This window comes from Ranitomeya variabilis, chromosome 1 (genome assembly GCF_051348905.1).
Source record: "Ranitomeya variabilis isolate aRanVar5 chromosome 1, aRanVar5.hap1, whole genome shotgun sequence".
Lineage (NCBI taxonomy): Eukaryota > Metazoa > Chordata > Amphibia > Anura > Dendrobatidae > Ranitomeya > Ranitomeya variabilis.
Window position 1 is genome coordinate 456980636 of NC_135232.1, and position 25463 is coordinate 457006098.

Consider the following 25463-nt stretch of genomic DNA (forward strand, 5'->3'; position numbering starts at 1 on the left):
TAAAGGGCTAAATGTTATACGTGTTTCATTCAGCGTGTGCAAGGAGAAAAATTAAAAGAGCAACCTTTGACTTGTGCAGCACTACTGCTGCATAAGCTGTGGCTCTTCTAGTTTGTAACCCCTGAGGGGGGGTTAAAGGTTACCTTTGAAATTGGTTCAATTAGGCTTCGGCCTACACTCTGCTCCCCCTGCAGAGCCCGGGCTCCAACACCGCCAGTTGGGGCCCGGTACTGCTAGCTGCACAGAGAAAAACACCAGCCAATGTGTCAGTGGGGTTCAGCACCGCCAGCTGTTCCCCTGCTGTGCAGCCGGCAACGTGTCCTGCAACTGCCACGCAGACACAACAGACCCAAAGCTGCCGCCAGTGCAGGCTTCGGCCTACACTCTGCTCCCTCTCCTCCTCCTGCTGACCCTGGGCTCTAACACCGCCAGTTGGGGCCCGGTACTGCTAGCTGCACAGAGAAAAACACCAGCCAATGTGTCAGTGGGGTTCAGCACCGCCAGCTGTTCCCCTGCTGTGTAGCCGGCATCGTGTCCTGCAAAAGCCACGCAGACACAAGAACTGAAATTGAAGGGAACCTGTCCCCCCTCCCCCAGGCGTTTGTATGTTTTACAGCCACCTTGTACAGCGGTAATGCTGCATGTGTGCAAGGTGGCTCATAAACGTATTCTCCTCGCACATGTGGAACTGAAAACACGTCTAAAATGTGTCCTCTGTGTGACCATTTAACCGTCCCGGAGGTGTGACTTTCCTTTGTAATGACACGCTGCAACCCCCTTGGTAGCGCTGCCCGTCTTCTGGCATCATTGTTTGGCTGGCTGCGCCTCTGCGGTAGCCCTGCCCGACACAACGCCCCTCGGTGTCTTATTTATTTTGACTGCGAGGGTGTGATTGATGGGCATGAGCAGTGCATATGTTCACCTGTCCCTCATCTCCTTCCGCCTTCCTCAGACTGTGCGGCTTCATGGCCGCGGCATGCAATAAGGGATCAGCTGACGCCGCACAGTCTGAAGCGGGTGTAAGGACCCGAGTGTGAGAGGCGAACATATGTGCTGCACCAGGCCATGAATCCCAGCCCCGCAGAGTTTTAACAATGTTAAGACACTGCGGGGCTGGGATTCATGGTCATCGCGAACAGCACCGGCCGACATTAAATGATGTCAGAAGATGGGCAGCGCCAACAGCGCTAGGCCAGGGGATAACAAGACAGCGCAGACTCCTGTACAGCAAATAACAACGCTCAGGAGGCTGCACCCAGCACCAAGGTGGGATTCTTGACATCTGTGCTGCGTCTCATTACGAAGGGAACTCGCGCCTCCAACACAGTTTGACTGTATAAAGGGCTAAATGTTATACGTGTTTCATTCAGCGTGTGCAAGGAGAAAAATTAAAAGAGCAACCTTTGACTTGTGCAGCACTACTGCTGCATAAGCTGTGGCTCTTCTACTTTGTAACCCCTGAGGGGGGGTTAAAGGTTACCTTTGAAATTGGTTCAATTAGGCTTCGGCCTACACTCTGCTCCCCCTGCAGAGCCCGGGCTCCAACACCGCCAGTTTGGGCCCGGTACTGCTAGCTGCACAGAGAAAAACACCAGCCAATGTGTCAGTGGGGTTCAGCACCGCCAGCTGTTCCCCTGCTGTGCAGCCGGCAACGTGTCCTGCAACTGCCACGCAGACACAACAGACCCAAAGCTGCCGCCAGTGCAGGCTTCGGCCTACACTCTGCTCCCTCTCCTCCTCCTGCTGACCCTTTGCTCCAACACTGCTAGTTGGGGCTCTAGGAAGACAAGCTTGAATAGGTCCCCATCCTGGTTCCAGCACCGTCAGCTGGTTCCGGGCAGAGCCTTTGGCTTAGGTGCCTCCCTCTGGGTATCCGAGTTCCACCAACGTCAGGTGGTCCTTGGTAGTGCTTTCAGGCACGGGTACCTCCTGCTTAGTAACCGGGTTCCAGTAACGTCAGCTGGTCCTCGGTAGTTCCATTGGCTCTTGGACCTTCGGCTACCCATCCGGGTTCCAGCACCGTCAGCTGGTTCTCGGCAGTGTCTTTTGCTCTTGTACCTTCTGCTCCCCATCCTGGTTCCAGTACCGTCAGCTGGTTCCGGGCAGAGCCTTTGGCTTAGGTGCCTCCCTCTGGGTATCCGAGTTCCACCAACGTCAGGTGGTCCTTGGTAGTGCTTTCAGGCACGGGTACCTCCTGCTTAGTAACCGGGTTCCAGTAACGTCAGCTGGTCCTCGGTAGTTCCATTGGCTCTTGGACCTTCGGGTAGCCATCCGAGTTCCAGTTCCATCAGCTGTTTCTCGGCATTTTCTCAGCCTTCTTGTACCTTCTGCTACATTTCCAAGTTCAAGAGACTAAACACGATGACCCGGAAGACCACCCCTAAGATGACGACGACACCAGAGACGACAACCACCGTGATGACGACGACCCTGGAGACGATGACCCTGAAGACCACCCCGATGACGACGACCCCGGAGACGACAACCACCATGATGACGACGACCCTGGAGACGATGACCCTGAAGACCACCCCGATGACGACGACCCCGGAGACGACGACCCTGGAGACGACGACGACCTGGAAGACCGAGAAGCAGAAGAACAAGAGGCTGCAGAACAAAGAGCAGAAGAACATTAAGCATAACACTAAATATCAGAGCAAAAGATCTTATCTAAATTATAAGCAGAAGAAGACTAAGCAGTGTATGGGGGTGAGTCCGTTCCTCCTCGTGGTGCCCCTGGATAATGCCTGATGCTGCAGGCCAAACTGAACGCGGACAAATGTAACTGTTTTGTGACAGGCAGAACGGAAGGTGTAATCTTCAAACTTTTATAGATAACAACTACGGGAATGCCTGTCACAAATAAGAATATGATGAAGAAGTAGAATATGAAGAAGATAATAGTAAAATAAAAAGAATATGAACAATGTAACCAAAAAAATAATAGGTAGAAGATGAAGAAGAAGATGAATAAGGTGAAGAAGTTGATGTCAAAGAAGCTGATGATGAGGATAATGAAGAAGAAAGTGTGGGAGAAGTAAAAAAGAAGGTGAAGGGCGTGGAAGTAGTGAAACATCAATATCTGACAAAATAAAAAAAAAATTAACATAGTCAAAATCTTTCTAACGCCGAACGTCATAAAAAACAAAACAAAATCCTGCTATTCTATTAGATTGGGCTAAACCTCTGTGCCTTTAATGTCTCCGCCACCTCCCCCAATACATCCTACATTATTCTTAGGCTACGTTCACATTTGCGTTGTGCGCCGCAGCGTCGGCGCCGCAGCGCACAACGCAAACAAAAACGCGGCAAAACGCACGCTAAAACGCTGCGTTTTGCCCCGCATGCGTCCTTTTTGGCCGAAAGTTGGACGCAGCAAAAATGCAACTTGCTGCGTCCTCTGCGGCCGGACGCGGGCGCCGCAGCGACGCATGCGGCGCAAAACGCAAGTGCGACGCATGTCCATGCGCCCCCATGTTAAATATAGGGGCGCATGACGCATGCGGCGCCGCTGCGGCGCCCGACGCTGCGGCGCCCGCCGCGAATGTGAACGTAGCCTTAGTTGTTTTCCTTCATGTAGAATGAACCTACAAGTTTATAAAGGGTTTATTTTAATTCCGATATTTTCGTCCCATTGACTTGCATTGGGATCGGGTATCGGTATTGGATTAGATCCGATACTTTGACGGTATCGGCCGATAGTTTCCGATACCGATACTTTCCGATATCGGAAGGTATCGCTCAACACTAGTCCTCAGTGGTTGATACCTTTTAATGGCTAACTGAAAAGATGGTAACAAATTGCAAGCTTTCAAGACTACACAGGTCTCTTCATCAGGCAAAGACTAACACAATATCTGGAGTCTTCCGTGTAGGGAGGCGATGCAGGGGGCAGCCATTGAGTTCAGCTTTAGCTCCTTTAAGGCAGCAGCTGCACTGTTTTATTAAAGGAGGGGCCACATAGCATCATGGCAGGCGTCAGAGTTGTGTGCGGACTTTCTTCCTGGGTAGTAACCAGTCTGTGGTCAGGAGGCGGTGAGATCAGCAGCACGGTTTCCCTCACCAGATCAGCGATCCTTCACTTATAGCAGGTACATCTACAGATTCCTAGAAAGCACTGATGGTAATGCGGTATTTTCTCTACTGGGGACTTGCTTGCGTCTTCTACAGCCTTAGTATAGAAGGACTTCTATATTCATGTGTTAAACTGCACTGTATCTGTTACATAGCTATACTTCTCAGCTTTAAAGCAGGTCATGGAATTGTTTTAGAGAAAATCTGACTGTGTACTGCACTTGTACATTTGCTCTATACAGTTAACAAACTGACTACAAAATGTTTGCACATTATTCTGCATTCTGCTTGCCAGCACATTCTGCAGCACTTTACATACATGATCATCAATGTCCCCATCAGTAGTATGTCTGATGTGTAGGAGAAAGCCACGCAAACTCTGTAGATGTTGTCAAGGTGGGATCTGAACCCCCGAACCCCAGCACAGCAAAGCAACAGTGCTAACCCCTGAGCCACCGTGCTGCCCGCTATCTTCCTTATGCTATTAGGCTATGTTCACACATGGTGTTTTTTTCCGCAGGCAAGACCTTCTCTCTTGGCAGTAAGAAACTTGCTGCAAAAAAACGGGTTTTGCTTTGTTTTTGTTGCTGTGTTTTTGTCAGGGTAAATTTGTCTCTTGTGCATGCTGAAAAAGTTTAGTGCATAAAAAAAAAAAAATAAAAAAAAAATCTGATTCTACTTCATCAGCCTTTGCTACCCAAAACATAGCAAAGCCTGATGCCTGCATTTTTTTTCAGTATTTTTTACGCCATCCATTGCTTTCACCCATTGATCAAATATTCTAAAAAGAAAAAAAATGCTGAAGGAAGTCACATGCTCCATTACCAAGGACAAAAAAAAAAGCAGTGTGCACGATATGTCTGACATCTCATAGACTTTGATGGTACTGTAAAAGGCTGTAAAAACTTGCATTAAAAAATGCTTAAAAACACTACGTTCCCACAGTGAGCTTTTGATGTTGCATATTTTTTGCACCTGTTATTTAAATGAGGTTACTTGTGGTTTTTCATAGCATTTTTGTGTACTTTTTTTTTTTTTTTTTTTCACATGAACATGCATTTTTCTTTCTCGTTGGTGTGTCATGCTTTAAATAAAGCTACTTTGTTTTGATACGTCCTGTTTTTGTTTTGTTTTTTTGACCCAGTTAAAATGTGCAGCGCCAAAAAAACTCCAAAAGCTCATTGTGGGAACATAGCCTAAGTATGCGTATGCCTGCTATTGAAGGGGTTGTCTATTCTCCAAAGAAAAATCTGCAGAGACTCTGTGACTGTTGAATCATGAGTGTGCGATGTGCACACTGTTAGGGTATGTGTCCACGTGCAGGAAACGCGTGTTTGACACTGCGCAGAGCCGCAGCGTCAAACACGCAGCGTCCAGATGTTACAGCATAGTGCAGGGGATTTTATCAAATCCCGTCTCCACTATGTGTGGTAACACGCACCCGGCGGCCCTGCGATTCCGGACATGCTGCGCGTCTTTTCAGATCGCAGCATGTCCGTGTACCTTGCGTCGACTTTGCGCTGTCGCAAGGTATATCACAGGGCCCTATGTGTGGTGTGCGATGATGCCGGATGCGTGCAATGAACACATGCGGCATCATTGTGTCACAGAAGGGGGCGGGGCTTAGGGCGTCCAAACTGCCGGCCATCCTGAAAGTGGACACATACCCTTACGATTCCCCATGCGGGGAATGACATGACATGACATAACATGACTGAATGTATTCACCAGGATTGCCAACTGTCCATAAATTTTCAGGACAGTCCATAAAAATAGGGCACTTTTTTGCCCTGTCCATATAAAAAAAAAATGTAAGGGGTCAGTGATTTTTTTGAAGCTAACATAACTTATATGAATAACTTACTGCAATTGCTATCATCTTACAGTGAATGTATCTTCGTACAGAATTATGTGTTGTAGAAATGTATCACTTATAATCATAATGATTTATTACAGTTTTACAATGTGTCCATAAAAAATATTGTCTATTTTTTTTTTTTTTTTTTTTTTTTTTTTTATAAATTGCTGAGAAAAAGTAGAACTAGTAACCCTTGTGGTCACATGCTGACTAGTCTCACCCTGCTTCTCCGAATAGAAGACAATTGAGCAAAGCGTCTAGTTGGTATGTGACCACACACCCGCCTTAGGAACACAGTGTACGTATTGCATACTGTCACGATCCAGTAATCCTGTAGAGACTGCAGACTTGCCTTCTGAGAAAGACAATCCATATAGGGCCGGAGTCACCAGCGTATAATACGGACGAGTGCTATGTGAGAAAACATCACATAGCACTCGGACCAGTGTTAATCTATGGGGCAGCTCCCATCACCGTATTTTTTTTTTTCTCGGGCGCATTCTACATGCGAGTGAAATCACAGCATGCCGCAATGTGCACAGTATATCGGCCGAGTCTCGCCAATGCAAGTCTATGGGTGCAAGGAAAAAATCGGACACCACACAGGCCATCAGTGTGACTTGCGAGAAATACGCACACATTTTCCTCATTTCAGCAAAATGAGCCATTAAATTCATTGGGGAAAAGCAGTGAGAAATGTAGGGTCATGCGGATACTTAGGGTATGTCTCCACGGTACGGATGGGCGGCGGTATCGCCGCAGCGGCGAAGCCGCTCGGCGCTAAGCCCCGCCCCCTTAATGGGACGCGATCATGCCGGATGTGTTAACTCTTCACATCCGGGATGATCGCTCTCTCCCATAGCGCCCTGTGATATGCCTTGCGGGGACGCTGCGTCCCCGCAAGGTGTATGGACATGCTGCGATCTGAAAAGACGCGCAGCATGTCCGTAGTCGCAGGGCCGCCGCGTGCGGGTTTCCACGCATAGTGGAGACAGGATTTCATCAAATCCCCTCCACTATGCTGGAACATCTGGACGCTGCGTCGATGCCGCCGGCCATCCTGAACGTGGACACGCAGCCTTAGAGGCGAGAAAATCGCTTCATCGCATTGCAAATGCATTACACACGGATGACCATACAGAGAACACTTGTGCGACTCTCGGCTGAGAAAATCGGACCTTTTTTTTTTTTTTTTCCCCACACGTTAAGTGTGACACCGGCTTAAAGGTCAGTTCAATTCACATAAATGACAATGCTTTAGTAAACTGTAATACAGCAGCTACTAAACATTCAGTGTTGAGCCTGGTAAACAATGAAGGGTAGTGTAGTCATACCTCCCAACTTTTGAAGATGGGAAAGAGGGACAAAGCTTGCGGAGCGCGAAGCGCGTCTCGGCAAATTTTAGGCCACGCCTCTGACCACACCCATTCATAACTAGCCACACCCATATCCACGTCCCAATCACACCCATTTAGCACTGCTGATCACACTTTCATAAAGAATAATTATAAACAAAAAACTATGGCCACACAGTGCTCCATACTGTATAATGGCCACACATGATGCTCCATACTGTATAATAGCCCCACATGATGCTCCATACTGTATAATGGCCACACATGACGCTCCATACTGTATAATAGCCCCACATGATGCTCCATACTGTATAATGGCCACACATGATGCTCCATACTGTATAATAGCCACACATGATGCTCCATACTGTATAATGGCCACACATGACGCTCCATACTATATAATGGCCCCACATGATGCTCCATACTGTATAATGACTGCACATGATGCTCCATACTGTATAATTTCAAAAAAAGCAGTAAAGCCGCACCCTATAATTATATAGTCTCTATGGACATTGGGGAGCACGTCCTCACCAGGGGGTCCATCCCAGACAGAACAACCAAATCCAAATTGAAGAAAAGGACAGCGCCACACCGGATAGTGAAAAGCAGCTCACATATTTATTCTGCCTCCTGCGGCAACGTTTCGGTCCAAAGACTTTTGTCAAGCTTGACAAAGGTCTTTGGACCGAAACGTTGCCGCAGGAGGCAGAATAAATATGTGAGCTGCTTTTCACTATCCGGTGTGGCGCTGTCCTTTTCTTCAATTTGGATTTGGCCATACTGTATAATGACTGCACATGATGCTCCATACTGTATAATGACCGCACATGATGCTCCATACTGTATAATGGCCACACATGACACTTCGCACCGTATAATGGCCACACATAGCTACTTCTACACACGCGGCTGCGCTCCGTACACACACGCTCTACTCCATACACCTCGTACACACGCGGCTCCGCTTCGTACACCTCGTACACATGTAGCTCCGCTCCATACACCTCATACACACGACTCCGCTCCGTACACCTCATACACTCAGCTCCGCTCCGTACACCTTGTACACTTTCAGCTCTGCTCTGTACACCTCGTACACATTCAGCTCTGCTCTGTACACCTCGTACACATTCAGCTCCCTCCGTACACCTCATACACACGGCTCCGCTCCGTACACCTCATACACACGGCTCCGCTCCGTACACCTCATACACACGGCTCCGCTCCGAACACCTCATACACACGCCTCCGCTCCGTACACCTCATACACACGGCTCCGCTCCGTACAACTCGTACACACTCCGCTCCGTACACATTCAGCTCCGCTCCGTACACCTCGTACACACACACACAGCTCCGCTCCGTACACCTCGTACACACACACGGCTCCGCTCCGTACACCTCGTACACACACACACTGCTCCGCTCCGTACACCTCGTACACACACACACTGCTCCGCTCCGTACACCTCGTACACACACACACGGCTCCGCTCCGTACACCTCGTACACACACACACGGCTCCGCTCCGTACACCTCGTACACACACACGGCTCCGCTCCGTACACCTCGTACACACACACGGCTCCGCTCCGTACACCTCGTACACACCTCCTGACCCCACACATAACAGGCAGCACATCACCAGGGCACGTGCTTCTCACCAGAGAAGGGGCTGTGTGAGCCCTGTGCCAGTGCTGCATGGCGCTCACCTGTGGGTGCCCTCACCAGGGCACAGTACTTGCAGGAAGATACTGATTTATTAAAACAGTTCCTTGGTGTGGATGTAGAGGGTAGAGCTCAATCAATCTCCTAAGGATAAGCCATTAATGTTAAAGGACCTGGTAAACTTAATGCTTTACTACATTGCTGTACCACAATGAGTTAAAGTTGGGCTGTCAAAGAAACAGGTAGGGCTAATTTATATGCTGTGTCATACTGAGTAGAAGTTATGGTAACTGATTAACCCTACATCCACCCTATTATGTAAGAGGTGCAGGAGCTCAGATTGGAATGACTTGAAAAATGTTAACATCAGTTGACTTGACTTTGTGGTTAAAGTAAAATAACAACTATCATTCTTTGCTTTCTCCTCGAGGAGGGGGGGGGGAGAAGGGGGGAGAGAGGGAAAAATGTTCATTTCTTGCCACAAAACTTGCTTTATACACACACACACACACACACACACACACACACACACACACACACACACACACACACACACACACACACACACACGTTTAATGTGACTTAGAACATTCCACAATGACCACACATGCTCCTAGGCTGGAGTCACACTTGCGATTTTAAAATTGGTCTGATTTTGATGCAGGAGAGTTAAGGTACCTTCACACTAAACGACTTTGCAACGATATCGCTAGCGATCCGTGACGTTGCAGCGTCCTGGATAGCGATATCGTTGTGTTTGACACGCAGCAGCGATCAGGATCCTGCTGTGATATCGCTGGTCGTTGAATAAAGTTCAGAACTTTATTTGGTCGTCAGATCGGCGTGTATCGTCGTGTTTGACAACAAAAGCAACAATGCCAGCAATGTTTTACAATGGTAACAGGGTAAATATCGGGTTACTAAGCGCGGCCCTGCACTTAGTAACCCGATATTTACCCTGGTTACCATTGTAAAAGTAAAAAAAAACAAACAGTACATACTCACCCTCTGATGTCTGTCACGTCCCCCGGCGTCCACGCTGCTGCTCAGAGCTTCCTGCACTGACTGTGTCAGTGCTGGCCGTAAAGCAAAGCACAGCGGTGACGTCACCGCTGTGCTCTGCCGGCCCTGACACATTCAGTGCAGGGAAGCGGACGCCGGGGGACGCGACAGACACGGCAATGTAAGTATGTAGTGTTTGTTTTTTTACATTTACACTGGTAACCAGGGTAAACATCGGGTTACTAAGCGCGGCCCTGCGCTTAGTAACCCGATGGTTACCCGGGGACTTAGGCATCGTTGGTCGCTGGAGAGCGGTCTGTGTGACAGCTTTCCAGCGTCCACACAGCGACACTGCAGCGATCGGCATCGTTGTCGATATCGCTGCAGCGTCGCTTAATGTGAAGGTACCTTTAGACGAGTGTAATGTGAGTCATGCCTTTTTTATGTGAGTACAACCCTATTTTTCACACCTAGCATCCCATTTACATCGAATGCAGTGATTGCTATCTGACTGCAATGCGATTTTTTTTTTTTTTTTTTTTTTTTTTCTCCCAATGAGCATTTACATAGAAAAATTCTCGAAGTCATTTACACATAATTTGCAAAGGAAATATTCTAAAAAATAAAAATAAATATATATATATATATATATATATATATATATATATATATATATATATATATGGTATATATTTATTCAGCAATGCATGTGATGAGTACAGTTAAATCGGAGTGACAGGTTAGAATAGATATATACACATAGAATACAAGAATACATATATAATATATTACATAGATGCAAGAAAAGTCGTCAATTCATCTGCCGTGTATTGTAAAATCACTGCAGGAACCGACAGGATAGAAGAGATGGAATACATACTGTAAATACAAATAAAATAGGTAGATATATAGATGTCAGTGACAAATACAATTAGTACAGTGTGTGTGCAGCTTACTGTACATGTATTAAATTAATAAAAGATGATTTTTGGGAAAAAATGAACTGGGCTCCCGCACAGTTTTCGTAACCAGCAGAGGGAAAGCAGACAGCTGGGGGCAGATGTTTAAAGCCTGGGAAGGGGGCAATACCCATGGAGCTTCCCAGGCTATTAACATCAGCTCATAACTGTATACTTCGCCTTTACTGGCTATTAAAATGGGGGACCCCCCAAAAAGATGTTGAGTCCCTCTATAATAAGGCTGTGTACACGATGTGGAATTAGTGTGGATCCGCAGCGGATTTTTCCGTGCAGAAATGCTGCAGTTCCGCAAAGTGATTTACAGTACAATGTAAATCAATAGAAAAAAAATGCTGTGCTAATGGTGCGCAAAAATCCGCATGAAAACCGCTGTGGATATAAAGAAGTAGCATGCTACTTCTTTTGTGCGGAACTGCAGCGTTTCTGACCCCTTCCATTATAGAAATCCGCAGGGGTAAAAAACGCTGAAAATCCACACAAAAATACACAAAATCCGCGGCAAATCTGCACCTGCGTTTTCTGCCAGGAGATGCAGATTTTGTGCGGAAAATTCTGCACCCCAATCCGCAACTTGTGCACATAGCCTTAATAACCAGCAAAGGCTATGCAGAAAACTGCGGGCTGATATTAATAGCCTAGGAAGGAGCCATGGATACTGCCCCTCCCTGGCTAAAAACATCAGCTCTCAGCTGCCCCAGTAAAGGTACATCTCTAATAAGCGCCAATTCTGAGACTTAGCCTTGCTCTTCCCATTTGCCCTGTAGCAGTGGCAAGTGGGGTGATAGTTGGGGGGGGTTGATAATATCAGGTGACATCAAACCCCGAGGTTAGTAATGGAAAGGCATCAGTAAGATTTCCCCCCCATTACTAGCAACATTGTCACATTGTAAGGAAACGGACACCCAGAATAAAGTCCTTTAATTGAAAGAATGACACAGACTTCTTTTAAAATTCATAATTAAACCATACTTAAGACCTCGCCCATAATGATCTGAGCTGGAAAAAAAATGGAAATGAACACACAATCATAATTGGTCCAATTTCAATCCTATTTATTATCTATTATTTATTTATTTTTTTATCGGATTGCATTCATCTGATTTCATTGCAAGTGGGAATGAGCACTTAATGTAGAAGGCATGGGCAGCACGGTGGCTCAGTGGATAGCACTGCAGCCTTGTAGCGCTGGGGTCCTGGGTTCAAATCTTACCAAGGACATCTGCGAGGAGTTTGTATGTTCTCCGTGTTTGCATGGGTTTCCTCCCACACTCCATAGACATAGGGAATTTAGATTGTGAGCCCCATCGGGGACAGCGATGAAAATGTCTGTAAAGCGCTGCGGAATATGTTAGCGTTATATAAAAATAGAGATTGTTATTATTAAAACTCATTGACCCTTAAGTTCTATGAATGGCCCTCTCAGATGTTTCCTTGGCATACCCTTACCAATGTGGTTGAGAAGCGACCTTGAATAATGAAGACTTTTCTTCAAACATTTCCATTTCTCTCTCCTGATACAAAAGATGCTCCATTTGTTGACTAGTACTTATATAGAGTCCAGTGTTTGGCAATTTTAGTAGATGTATGTATATTATATATATATATATATATATATATATATATATATATATATATATATATATATATATAATTTTTTTTTTTTTTTTTTTTTATAGGTGAATAAAAATAAAAAAACAAACAAAAAAAATGGTTGTATCCAGGTGCTGGACAATGGTGAAGCACTTTGATGGTGAACCAAAACCTGAGGACTTCAAGCTTATAAAAAAAGAGCTGCCGCCTTTGAAAGATGGAGGTAATGTAACCCAATTGTGCATACTTTAACCCCTTAAGCCCCGAGGGTAGTTTGCACGTTAATGACCGGGCCGATTTTTTACAATTCTGACCACTGTCCTTTTATGAGGTTATAACTCTGGAACGCTTCAACGGATCTTGCCGATTCTGACATTGTTTTCTCATGACATATTGTACTTCATGATAGTGGTAAAATTTATTCGATATAACTTGTGTTTATTTGTGAAAAAAATGGAAATTTGGCGAAAATTTTGAAAATTTCGCAATTTTCCAACTTTGAATTTTTATGCCCTTAAATCACAGAGATATGTCACACAAAATACTTAATAATCAACATTTCCCACATGTCTACTTTACATCAGCACAATTTTGAAACCAACATTTTTTTTTTTTTGTTAGGGAGTTATAAGGGTTAAAAGTTGACCAGCAATTTCTCATTTTTACAACACCATTTTTTTTTTTAGGGACCACATCTCATTTGAAGTCATTTTGAGGGGTCTATATGATAGAAAATACCCAAGTGTGACACCATTCTAAAAACTGCACCCCTCAAGGTGCTCAAAACCACATTCAAGAAGTTTATTAACCCTTCAGGTGTTTCACAGGAGTTTTTGGAATGTTTAAATAAAAATGAACATTTAACTTTTTTTCACACAAAATTTATTTCAGCTCCAATTTGTTTTATTTTACCAAGGGTAACAGGAGAAAATGGACCCTAAAAGTTGTTGTACAATTTGTCCTGAGTACGCTGATACCCCATATGTGGGGGTAAACCACTGTTTGGGCGCATGGCAGAGCTCGGAAGGAAAGGAGCGCCATTTGACTTTTCAATGCAAAATTGACTGGAATTGAGATGGGACACCATGTTGCGTTTGGAGAGCCCCTGATGTGCCTGAACATTGAAACCCCCCACAAGTGACACCATTTTGGAAAGTAGACCCCTTAAGGAACTTATCTAGATGTGTGGTGAGCACTTTGACCCAACAAGTGATTCACAGAAGTTTATAATGCAGAGCCGTAAAAATAAAAAATCATATTTTTTCAAAAAAATGATCTTTTCACCCCCAATTTTTTATTTTCCCAAGGGTAAGAGAAGAAATTGAACCCCAAAAGTTGTTGTGCAATTTGTCCTGAGTATGCTGATACCCAATATGTGGGAGTAAACGACTGTTTGGGCGCATGGCAGATCTCGGAAGGGAAGGAGCGCTGTTTGACTTTTCAATGCAAAATTGACTGGAATTGAGATGGGACACAATGTCGCGTTTGGAGAGCTCCTGATGTACCTAAACCTTAAAACCCCCCACAAGTGACACCATTTTGGAAAGTAGACCCCCTAAGGAACTTAGCTAGATGTGTTGTGAGAGCTTTGAACCCCCAAGTGTTTCACTACAGTTTATAACGCACAGCCGTGAAAATAAAAATTCTTTTTTTTTTTCAACAAAAATTATATTTTAGCCCCCAGTTTTCCATTTTCACAAGGGTAACAGGATAAATTGGATCCCAAAAGTTGCCATCCAATTTGTCCTGAGTACGCTGATACCCCATATGTGGGGGGGAACCACTGTTTGGGCGCATGGCAGAGCTCGGAAGGGAAGGAGCGCCATTTGGAATGCAGACTTAGATGGATTGGTCTGCAGGCGTCATGTTGCATTTGCAGAGCCCCTGATGTACCCAAACAGTAGAAACCCCCATAAGTGACCCCATATTGGAAACTAGATCTCCCAAGGAACTTATCTAGATGTGTTATGAGAACTTTGAACCCCCAAGTGTTTCACTACAGTTTACAACGCAGAGCTGTGAAAATAAAAAATCTTTTTTTTCCCACAAAAATGATTTTTAGCCCCCCAAATTTTTATTTTCTCAAGGTTAACAAGAGAACTTGGAATCCAAACTTTGTTGTCCAATTTGTCCCCAAGTAAGCTGATACCCCATATGTTGGGGTAAACCCCTGTTTGGGCGCACGGGAGAGCTCGGAAGGGAAGGACCACTGTTTTACTTTTTTCAATGCAGATTTGGCTGGAATTGAGATCGGACGCCATGTCGCGTTTGGAGAGGCCCTGATGTGCCTAAACAGTAGAAACTCCCCAATTCTAACTGAAACCCTAATCCAAACACATTCGTAACCCTAGTCCCAACGGTAACCCTAACGACACCCCTAACCCTGACAAACCCCTAACTCTAATCCCAACCGTAAATGTAATCCAAACCCTAACTTTAGCCCCAACCCTAACTTTAGCTCCAACCCTAACCCTAGCCCTAATCCTAATGGGAAGATGGAAATAAATACACTTTTTTAATTGTATTATTTTTCCATAACTAAGGGGGTGATGAAGGGGAGGTTGATTTACTTTTATAGCATTTTTTTTATAGCTGATTTTTATGATTGGCAGCCGTCACACACTAAAAGACGCTTTTTATAGCAAAAAAGTTTTTGCGTCTCCACATTTGAGACCTATAATATTTCCATATTTTGATCCACAGAGTCATGTGAGGTCTTGTTTTTTGCGGGACGAGTTGACGTTTTTAATGGTAACATGTTCGGGCACGTGACATTTTTTGATCGCTTTTTATTCCGATTTTTGTGAGGCAGAATGACCAAAAACCAGCTATAAATGAATTTTTTTTTTTTTTTTTTGGGGGGGGGCGTTTATACCGTTCCACGTTTGGTAAAATTGATAAAGCTGTTTTATTCTTCGGGTCAGTACGATTACAGCGATACCTCATTTATATCATTTTTTTATGTTTTGACGCTTTTATACGATAAAAACTATAGAAAAAATAATTATTTTGGCATCGCTTTAATCTGAAAACTATAATTTTTTTTTTAATTTTTTTGCTTATGATACTGTATGGTAGCTTGTTTTTTGCGGGACAAGATGACGTTTTCAGCGGTAACATGATTATTTATATCTGTCTTTTTGATCGCTAGTTATTCCACATTTTGTTCGGCGGTATGATAAAGCGTTGTTTTCTGCCTCGCTTTTTTGTTTTTTTTTTACGGTGTTCACTGAAGAGGTTAACTAGTGGGACAGTTTTCTAGGTTGGGTTTTTACGGACGCGGCGATACTAAATATGTGTACTTTTATTGTTTTTTTCTTTTTATTTAGATAAAGAAATGTATTTATGGGAATAAAATATATATATATATTTTTTTCTTTAAGACCTTTTTTTATTTTATTTTTTTTTTTTATACACATGTGGACATTATTATTTTAATTTATTTATTTTTTTTACTTTGTCCCGGGGGGGACATCACAGAACGCTGATCTGACAGTTTGCACAGCACTCTGTCAGATCAGCGATCTGACTTACAGCACTCCTGGCTTACCAGCGCCTGCACTGAGCAGGCGCTTGGTAAGCCACCTCCCTGCAGGACCCGGATGCAGCCCCGCGGCCATTTTGGATCCGGGGACTGCAGGGAGAGGAGTTAAGAGACGCTCGGAGCAACGCGATCACATCGTGTTGCTCCGAGGGCCTCAGGGAAGCACGCAGGGAGCACCCTCCCTGCGCGATGCTTCCCTATACCGCCGGAACACTGCGATCATGTTTGATCGCAGTGTGCCGGGGGTTAATGTGCCGGGGGCGGTCCGTGACCGCTCCTGGCACATAGTGCCGGATGTCAGCTGGGATAGTACGTCATATGGGATTAAGGGGTTAAAAGGGTTATCCGAGAGTGTTCTGTATATTACTTCTTGGATAACAAACACTTAAAGGAAATCTGTCACCCCAAAATTCGCCTATAAGCTAAGGCCACCGCCATCAGGGGTTTATCTACAGCATTATGTAATTCTGTAATGCTGTAGATAAGCCCCCGATGTAACCTGAAAGAGAAGAAAAACAAGTTAGATTATACTCACCCAGGGGCGGTCCCAGTGTTGTCCTGTTCGATGGGCATCGCAGTCCGGGTTCGGCACCTCCCATCTTCTTACAATGACGTCCTCTTCTTTGCTTCCTGTTGTGGCTCTTGCACAGGCGTACTTTATCTGCCCTGTTGAGTGCAGAGCAAAGTACTGCAGTGCGCAGGTGCTGGGCCTCTCTGACCTTTCCCGACGCCTGTGCACTGCAGTACTTTGCTCTGCCCTCAACAGGACAGACAAAGTACGCCTGCGCCGGAGCCGCGACGGCAGCAAGGAAGAGGACATCTTCGCATGAAGATAGGAGGTGCTGGACCTGCACCGCAGCGCCCATAGGAACGGACCGCACTGGGACCGCCCCTGGGTGAGTGTGAGTATAATGTAGCTTGTTTTTCTGGAGGTAGGTGGGCATGTGGTTGCTTTTATAGCGTGGTTAATCAGTGATGGCAGCAGTTTGTAATGGCACTCACATCGACAAGCCGGGTGTGATGTCACCGCCGATCAGCGTCACGTGCCGCTAGTCCACGCCCCCCGTCCAACGCGTCAAGACAGGAGCCAGACGCAACACAGATGTGGAGCGCCCCCAGACGCAGGGCCGTGGGGTACTCGGTACCGGGCCTCTCTGTCTCGGTCCTGGGGTTGTCACGGTGGCTAGACCCAGTCCGTGACCCTGCTAAGGGGAATCCAATGAAAGGGGTGATGATATTGCGTGGTGCAGGTCGCGATGAATAACGAGGACACAGGGTTGCAGTCTCTTTACCTCTTTACTGAAGGCTTCAGGATCCTCAATCCAGAGTACTGCTAACAGGGCTGGCTGAGGACCGGCCGGTCCGAAGGCACATCCAGAGTTTCCTTTGCAGGTGGAAATCAGTGCCTACCTTCTAGCGCCTGTGTGTTGTAGTACCTCCCTGCTGAGCACCACTGGATAGTCTTCACAACTGTTGTGTCTGTTTCTGATGTTCTTTCTCACAACTCGTATCTGTTCTGATGTTCTTTCTCCGTCCCCCAGATGATATGGATAGGACGCACCCATATGACGGGTAGGCCTGGAGTTCTTCCGGGACCCTAGCGTCGCCCCTCTCCCACAATTGCCCCCTATGTCTGCTTAGGTGATTTAGGTGAGACAGCCAACCTAAAATTAACTGTCCTGCCGCTGTTTGAAGTATTGCTTGGAGCCTAAGGGTACGTTCACACAGGACTTTTTTTGCTGCTTTTTTTTGCTGCTTTTTTTTATGCTAATTTTCAGCTGCTTTTTACAGTACCAGTAAAACCTATGAGATTTCAGAAATCTCATGAACACACATTGGTTTTTTGTTTGATCAGTTTTTTTCTGCTTTGCTGCTTTTTTTGGACATAGGGCATGTCACTTCTTTCAGCGTTTTTGCAGCGTTTTTGCACCCATTGACTTGAATGGGTGATGGAAAAAACGCTGCAAAAACGCTGAAAAAACGCATGTAGCATTATTTGCTGCGTTTTTTGTGCAGAAAATCATGGCCAGCAGGAAGGGATCTCACAGCCAAGAGCTTAGGGGTGTGGTTAGTGAGGTGTGAAGAGCCATTGTGAGCCATTGTGAGGTGTCCTGTTTGTGATCTATTGTGAGGGAGTTCCTGTAAGTGAGGTGTGAAGAGCCATTGTGAGCCATTGTGAGGTGTGAAGAGCCATTGTGAGGTGTCCTGATTGTGATCTATTGTGAGGGAGTTCCTGGTAGTAAGGTGTGAAGAGCCATTGCAAGGTGTCCTAGCAGCTGAAAATTGGCATAAAAAAAGCAGCAAAAATCTGCAGCAAAAAAGTCCTGTGTGAACGTACCCAAAAAACGCACCAAAAAAACGCACCTAAATTAGCATAAAAAAAAGCAGCAAAAAAGTCCTGTGTGAACGTACCCTAATACTTCCTCGGCGTTCCAGCCACTGGCTACGCGCCTCAGTAGGATGTTGCCTCGATCTTACGGCACGACTCCTACTGGCTTTATCTCCTTTTTGCTGCGATCTCGTTTCTCACTTCTCCACAATAAACCTCGCTTCTTTTCCTTTCTTAGGATGCCACCGCATTCGAGTGCAGGCGCGGCTCCGTAACGTTCTGTTCTGTTCGCTAGGCACTGTCAGGATCCCACCCCTGACAGAGACCCCCCCCTGAATCTTCCCCTGCAACACCCTCTGCCACAGGATGTTGCCTGGTTCCAACCCTGTCAGCTTCTGACTAACTTCCTATCCAGCCCCCAGTTTTACCAGATTGTGAGGAGTGGCCTAATACATAGTACACTTTGCTCCCCCTGGTGCCCAGAATGTGAAGTGTAAAGTGTGACTATGATACCTGGTCAGGTGAACTCCTTAAGTGCCATCAGACATACCATCACTCCCCTTAGCGGCGGAGTGTCAGTACTGCAACGACCAGGACTCTGGGGCACTGCAGATGCGTCTCCGCGGCAACCCACAGCCGGAAGTCTGAGTGAGCGCTCACCACAAGGTAAAGATGCAGTTTAAGAGGCACTTGGACGCGCGCTCTATACAAAGTGGGAAAATGTAAAGGACAAGTGCACTATAGGTGCGTACAAAGCGCAAAGGTGCTCCGCTGTGCAAAACAATTGTATAAAGAGGGAAGAGAGAGAGTGTGAAAACCAATATTAGTAATGCATAAACATGTGTTAATTTAGACATTCTCCTACATTCCTCTGTATACAAACTTACATGAAGACTTCATTCTACGTAAAGATGCATAAAGAGTATCAAAATAAAGGACTATGAAATATGCCTAAGTGTGATAAACGTTATTTCTATTAGAGTATGTAAATGATATGTGACCAATTATTAATCCTAATGCAATACAGACACTTTACTTTACTGTCCCTCCCTGCATCATCTACACGGTCTGCTCGGCAGAGCAAAATCCTGCCATGCTCTGGGCCTCTCTGACCTTTCCCGACGCACTGCAGTACTTTGCTCTGCCCTCAACAGAGCAGATAAGTATGCCGTCACAGGAGCGCAATGCCGAGCAGACTGTGTTGATGATGCAGGGATGCGTCATCCACACAAAGCAAGCAGGAGGACGGCGATCGTAAGAAGATGGGAGGCGACGGGCCAAGAAGAGCGACACCCCTCGGACAGGACCGCCCCACAGGTGAGTATAATAAAAGTCATTTTTCTTCTTTTACAGGTCGGGTTTGGGGCAGATAAACAGCTTTATAGAATGCTGTATATCAGCCCTGAAAGGTGATGGTCGTATCTTATATCGGTTAAGCCTGGTGACAGGTTCCCTTTAAGCTTCATATCGTCCTCTTTATCCATTCCAAGAATAAAGAATTTAGTTTTGAGTTAATGATGTGCTTGTACTTCAGGGATGGGCCTCCATGTGGTGCTCTGATTAGTAGTGTTGAGCGATACCTTCCGATACTTGAAAGTATCGGTATGGGATAGTATCGGCCGATACCCGAAAAATATCGGATTTCGCCGATACCGATACCCGATACCAATACAAGTCAATGGGACACAAGTATCGAAAGCTATCCTGGATGGTTCCCAGGGTCTGAAGGAGAGGAAACTCTCCTTCAGGCCCTGGGATCCATATTCATGTAGAAAATAAAGAATTAAAATAAAAAATATGGATATACTCACCCGTCCGGCGGCCCCTGGACCTTACCGATGTAACCGGCAGCCTCCGTTCCTAAGAATGAGGAGTTTAGGACCTGCGATGACGTCGCGGCTTGTGATTGGTCGCGTGACCGCTCATGTGACCGCTCACGCGACCAATCACAAGCCACGACGTCATCGCAGGTCCTAAACTCCTCATTCTTAGGAACGGAGGGTGCCGGTTACATTGGTAAGGTCCAGGGGCCGCCGGACGGGTGAGTATATCCATATTTTTTTATTTTAATTCTTTATTTTTTACATGAATATGGATCCCAGGGCCTGAAGGAGAGTCTCCACTCCTCCAGACCCTGGGAACCATACACTGGGAACTTCCGATTCCAATTTCCGATATTACAAAAACATTGTTAACTCGGTATCAGAATTCCGATACCGCAAATATCGGCCGATACCCGATACTTGCGGTATCGGAATGCTCAACACTACTGATTAGGTATTTATCATGCAGACTGCCGACAGGTCACTGATCCCTCACTGAGCTGCCCCCTATTTAACATAATGAATATTTATACATACATACTGGAGGAAAAAGAGAAAAACCCTCTGCTGGTTGAGGTTATCCTGAGTATGTATGTATGTATGTATTGAAAATGGCTCCTGTGCAGTAGTAGCTATTGGTGTATAGAGGTGCTACTACTGCACATGTGCCAGCGGAGCCATCTTGCTGAAGAGGAGAAAACATTCCGGTACACATGCGATTATGCTGCAGCGCAGATGCCAGGGCTGGAGCCTGCCAGCAGAAGATGTGTTTTTTTTCTTTGTTGTTTTTTTTTTTTCTCCAGTATGTGTATATAATATTCCGTATGTTAACCCCTCACAGGCCATCCCACAGCACAGCCATATCATTAACTAAATCCTGAAAATAAGGATTAAACCACAACCACACAACGGATTTTAACAACCCAGGTATCATTTTAAGGCTGGAGTCACTCCATGAAAAAGTGATATTTGTAGTTTGTTGCCACAAAAAATGGAAAAAAAACTGTGATCAGTCATGACTCATGTAACAAAATGCTACCAATCAAAACCTACAGTTTTCTGCTAAAACCAAGCACTAAGAAGAGTTGGATCGCCATTGTGGGTGGGGGTAAATTTTGTAAATGCCCCAACACTAACCAGTGAACTTCTTGTTTAAGAAGGTTTTTCCTTTGCCAGATAAAATTAGCTTTTACATTTTATTTGATCATTAAACACATTTTTTTTTGTCTTCACTTTATTTTATCTGTATACCTTATTTCTGCACGTTTTCTATTTGAATTTAAGTAATTTTATATATTCATTTTCAGAAATTTTGTTGGAATCCGTCTTTTGGAGTGTAGACCCATATATGAGGTAAGTTGTATTGATCATTATAGTAATATCTATTCTTTTTTTTTTTCCCCTTCCCATAAAGTACAGACATTCTTTTGCAAATAAATATGTCCGTTCTTGGCCGTTTGTGGCCCATTGGAAGATGTAGCTTCTGTTTGAGCCACATGCAACCTAGAACCTAAATATTCCTCATCAAAGTCCATGTGGGAATAGACCCATCATAGATATAGAATGTTGCCCTTGAGGACGTTCTCTGGCTCCACGTGCTTGTCAGAAGGAGAATGCCACTGTGTATTCTTAGCACTGCTGACAAGAGGAGAAAATGCTGATTTTATATGTAAAACCCGGCATGCTTGGTTCTCTTCTAAAACACATAGAAATGGGGGGACTGATGTCAGGTGGCACGACAATAAATTTGTAATTTTTTTTTTTTTTTTTTCCAAAGATTCCTGATTTATTTATCTGTGTACCTTGGTCCTCCTTAGTAAGCACATACACTTTATTGGATACAGCATATTTTATTTATGTAGCACCATTACTGATTCCATCAGAAGGGGTTACTTACAAACTAATAGTGACAGACTGGTACAGAAGGGGCGAGGACCCTGCTCTTGTGGGCTTGCAGTTTACAGGGTATGTACAGTTTCAATGTAAATCTGAAGTTCAGAGAACTGTTACTCCTAGAAGCTTCATTGACCTACACAACTTATGGGCTTGCTATGTGGGAATTAAATTGCGGAGAAGAAATGTATATTTGGATTCTTTTTACCTATCCAGGCATTACACGATTAAAGTATGGTAGTTTTGGAAGGGTCTATGATGACAAATTGATAGGTGTCAATACAAGAGGATTAGAATTGGGTGCTTTATCAGACTACAAGTATATGTAGAATTCTATATGACAGAACCCTTAATGCTAGTACAGTGACCCGCCAGTGTGATGGGTGAGGTTGCTGATGATGACCAGTGACCACACGTTGGAAATCATTGCATAAATCTTATTGAAAGCAAAAATGGTTCATTACATAGGCTGGGATCAGACGGTCATATTTCTGTGTACACAATACAGTGCTTGGACTGACCTAAAGTAATCCTTGTAAGTTTGTGCCGGAAGACTCGCCTGGTCAGTCTTGGCATTGTGGCTTATAAACAGACTATGAAATGCCCCCATCTGAGGAAATCTGTCATGTACTTTGTCTTTACACAAGTACAAGTACACAAAAAAAGGCCCAGTTCATCAAGCAGAATAAGGCCCTTTTGACTTTAAATACTATACATATGCGCAATTTTTTTTATTTATTTATTTTTTGAAAGGTCTAGTGTTTTGTGAATGAGACAGTAAACTAACCATTTTCTATCTGACAGGCCATATAGCAGAAGGCATCTGAAGGAAGGGGATGTAATGATAGGATCCCAAGTTGCCAGGTAATATATTTCACTCTTATTCTTTATAATGCATACTTAACAATCTGCAAAATTATCTGCAGCCCTGCTCTATGTAGCAGAAATGCTCACTTGCTATGAACGCCGAACGCTGGGTGGCGCTCATAGCTTTCCGGCTATGACAACCACAGGGGTCTCCTGCAGACCCCAGGTTGTCATTCCAACCCATCGGCAACCTGTGGTCATGTGACACAGGCACCAATAGGAGGAGGTAATGACACGTTTCCCGCAATTGCATGTTAAAAGCTGCTGTCAGTTTGACAGCGGCATTTAACATGTTAACAGCTGCGGATGGATCACGAGTCCACCTGTGGCTATTAGGGGCACACGTCAGCTGTTCAGATCAGCTGGAGCTCATCGCCGGAGCCTGCACCAAAGGCCGGTTTCACACGTCAGTGGCTCCGGTACGTGTGGTGACAGTTTCCTCACGTAGACACATTAAAATAAATGTGTCTCTGCACATGTCAGCGTGTTTTCACTGACTGTGTGTCCGTTTGCAAAACACGGAGACATGTCAGTGTTTGTGGGAGCGCACGGACCCATTAAAGTCAATGGGTCCGTGTAAACGCGTACCGCACACGGATGCTGTCCGTGTGCGTTTTTCCTGTCATAGGGTTAAAATTTTAAAAATTGTTGCAATACACGGACACGTACAGCACACGGACCTTAAAAACGTACTCCCGGATCCCACACGGATAGTCTACGTGAGCACACGGACACGGATAACTCCGGTACCGTTTTCTCCGGTACCGGAATTATCTGGACGTGTGAGACTGGCCAAACAGGGGGAGGCATTCAATGATGGACACTGCACAACATTGGGTGTTAAGGAGGTTAAAGGGAACCTGTGTATGTGTATAGATATATGGATAAAAGTCTAAGGGGGTCAGATCGAGAGACCTTGGTGGCTGTTCAACTGGCCCACGATGACCAATTTACTTTCCAGGAAACTGTTTATGTAGGAATGCTCGGACCTGACACCCATAATGTGGTGGTGCACCATCTTGCTAAAAAAAACTCAGGGAACGTGCCACTCGGGCAACACATCATCATCATCATCATCATGGTCATTGTGGGCCAGTTGAATGGCCACCAAAGTCTCCCGATCTGACCCCCTTAGACTTTTATCTTTGGTGTCATCTGAAGACAATTGTCTATGCTGTGAAGATACGAGATGTGCAGCATCTGAAACAATGAATACTGTAAGCCTGTGCTAGCATTTCTTCTATGGTGTTGCTATCAGTGTGTCAAGAGTGGGAGAAAAGGGTTGCATTGACAATCCAACACAATGGGCAGTACTTTGAACACATTTTATAAGTGGTCATAAACGTGTAAATAACTCATGAAAGAATAAAGATATGTTAAATTCTCAATAAGTTTGATGTGTCACATGACCATCTTCCCAATGGAAAAAATAGTTGGATCCAAAATGGCCGACTTCAAAATGGCCGCCATGGTCACCACCCATCTCGAAAATTTTTCCCCCTCCCACATACTAATGTGCCACAAACAGGAAGTTGATATCACCAACCATTCCCATTTTATTTAGGTGTATCCATATAAATGGCCCACCCTGTGTGTGTGTGTGTGTGTGTGTATGTGTGTGTATATATATATATATCTCTCTATATGAAAGTTAATAGCGCTCTGAAGCCATGTGGCCGCCACACTGAATGCCCAGCCGCTGGGAGTAAATTGGCTTTATTCCAGGGTCATTTTTTAGTCAAAGGCACAGGCTGGTGCGGCTTCAGTCACCACTCCACCACATAGTGAGAAGCAGCGGTAACCATGCCCAGGCTCTGAGTGACAGTAAGTTCAGCAGTTCATTGGTATACAGCCAGACCTCAGTCCTGGGGTGTGATTTCATCAGCCACTCACTCTGTACTGAGCAGTGACTGAAGTCATGCTGGCCCATCCCTATGACTGAAAGCTAGAGACTGCCAGGAGGAATAAATTTAATTTCCTCCCGGCAGTGAGGCTCTCAGTGCAGGCAGAGGGCAGCTTTAAAATACAACCTGCAGAATAACCACATATTTACAGGTTAGTAGCGTGTTTGTTTGTTTGTTTTTTACATTACATGACCTAAAGTTCCCTTTAAAGTACAGAGAGGTCTTGAGATGTCTAGCATCAAATTTATAAGATTAACAGAAATACAAAAATACCATAATGGCTATTATTTTTCCATTCCATAAGTCAAAAATAAATTGCAATCATCCACTAATTGCAAAATCTAATATATTATACTGTTTAAGATTATTTTCACTAAAATTAATTGGAATAATTAACTTCACTATACAGACGGGATAATATAGCACACCTCTACAGCTGATTTAACTGCTTGCACATAGTTCACACAGACACTGTTGGAGATATTTCCAAAGTGTAATTCATTTTTTCGCTAACACTAAGTATCTGTTAAATTCATAAGATTACTAATTTTATTTAGTTCTGTTTA

At 44.8% G+C, this 25463-nt stretch overlaps 1 protein-coding gene across 2 annotated transcripts in view; it reads left to right on the forward strand.

Annotated features, from left to right (window-relative positions):
* The first annotated feature begins 3946 nt into the window (after window positions 1–3946).
* Window positions 3947–25463, forward strand: part of LOC143764548 (prostaglandin reductase 1-like) — an 82498-nt gene continuing 60981 nt past the window's right edge. The window contains exons 1-4 of one of the 2 annotated variants that reach the window (XM_077250209.1): window positions 3947–4094; window positions 12624–12760; window positions 21541–21586; window positions 22931–22990. In XM_077250209.1, coding sequence (XP_077106324.1) covers window positions 12655–12760; window positions 21541–21586; window positions 22931–22990 — 212 coding nt within the window. In that variant the 5' untranslated portion in view covers window positions 3947–4094; window positions 12624–12654. The remainder of the gene's footprint in view (window positions 4095–12623; window positions 12761–21540; window positions 21587–22930; window positions 22991–25463) is intronic. The other variant, XM_077250218.1, reaches the window with a different exon arrangement.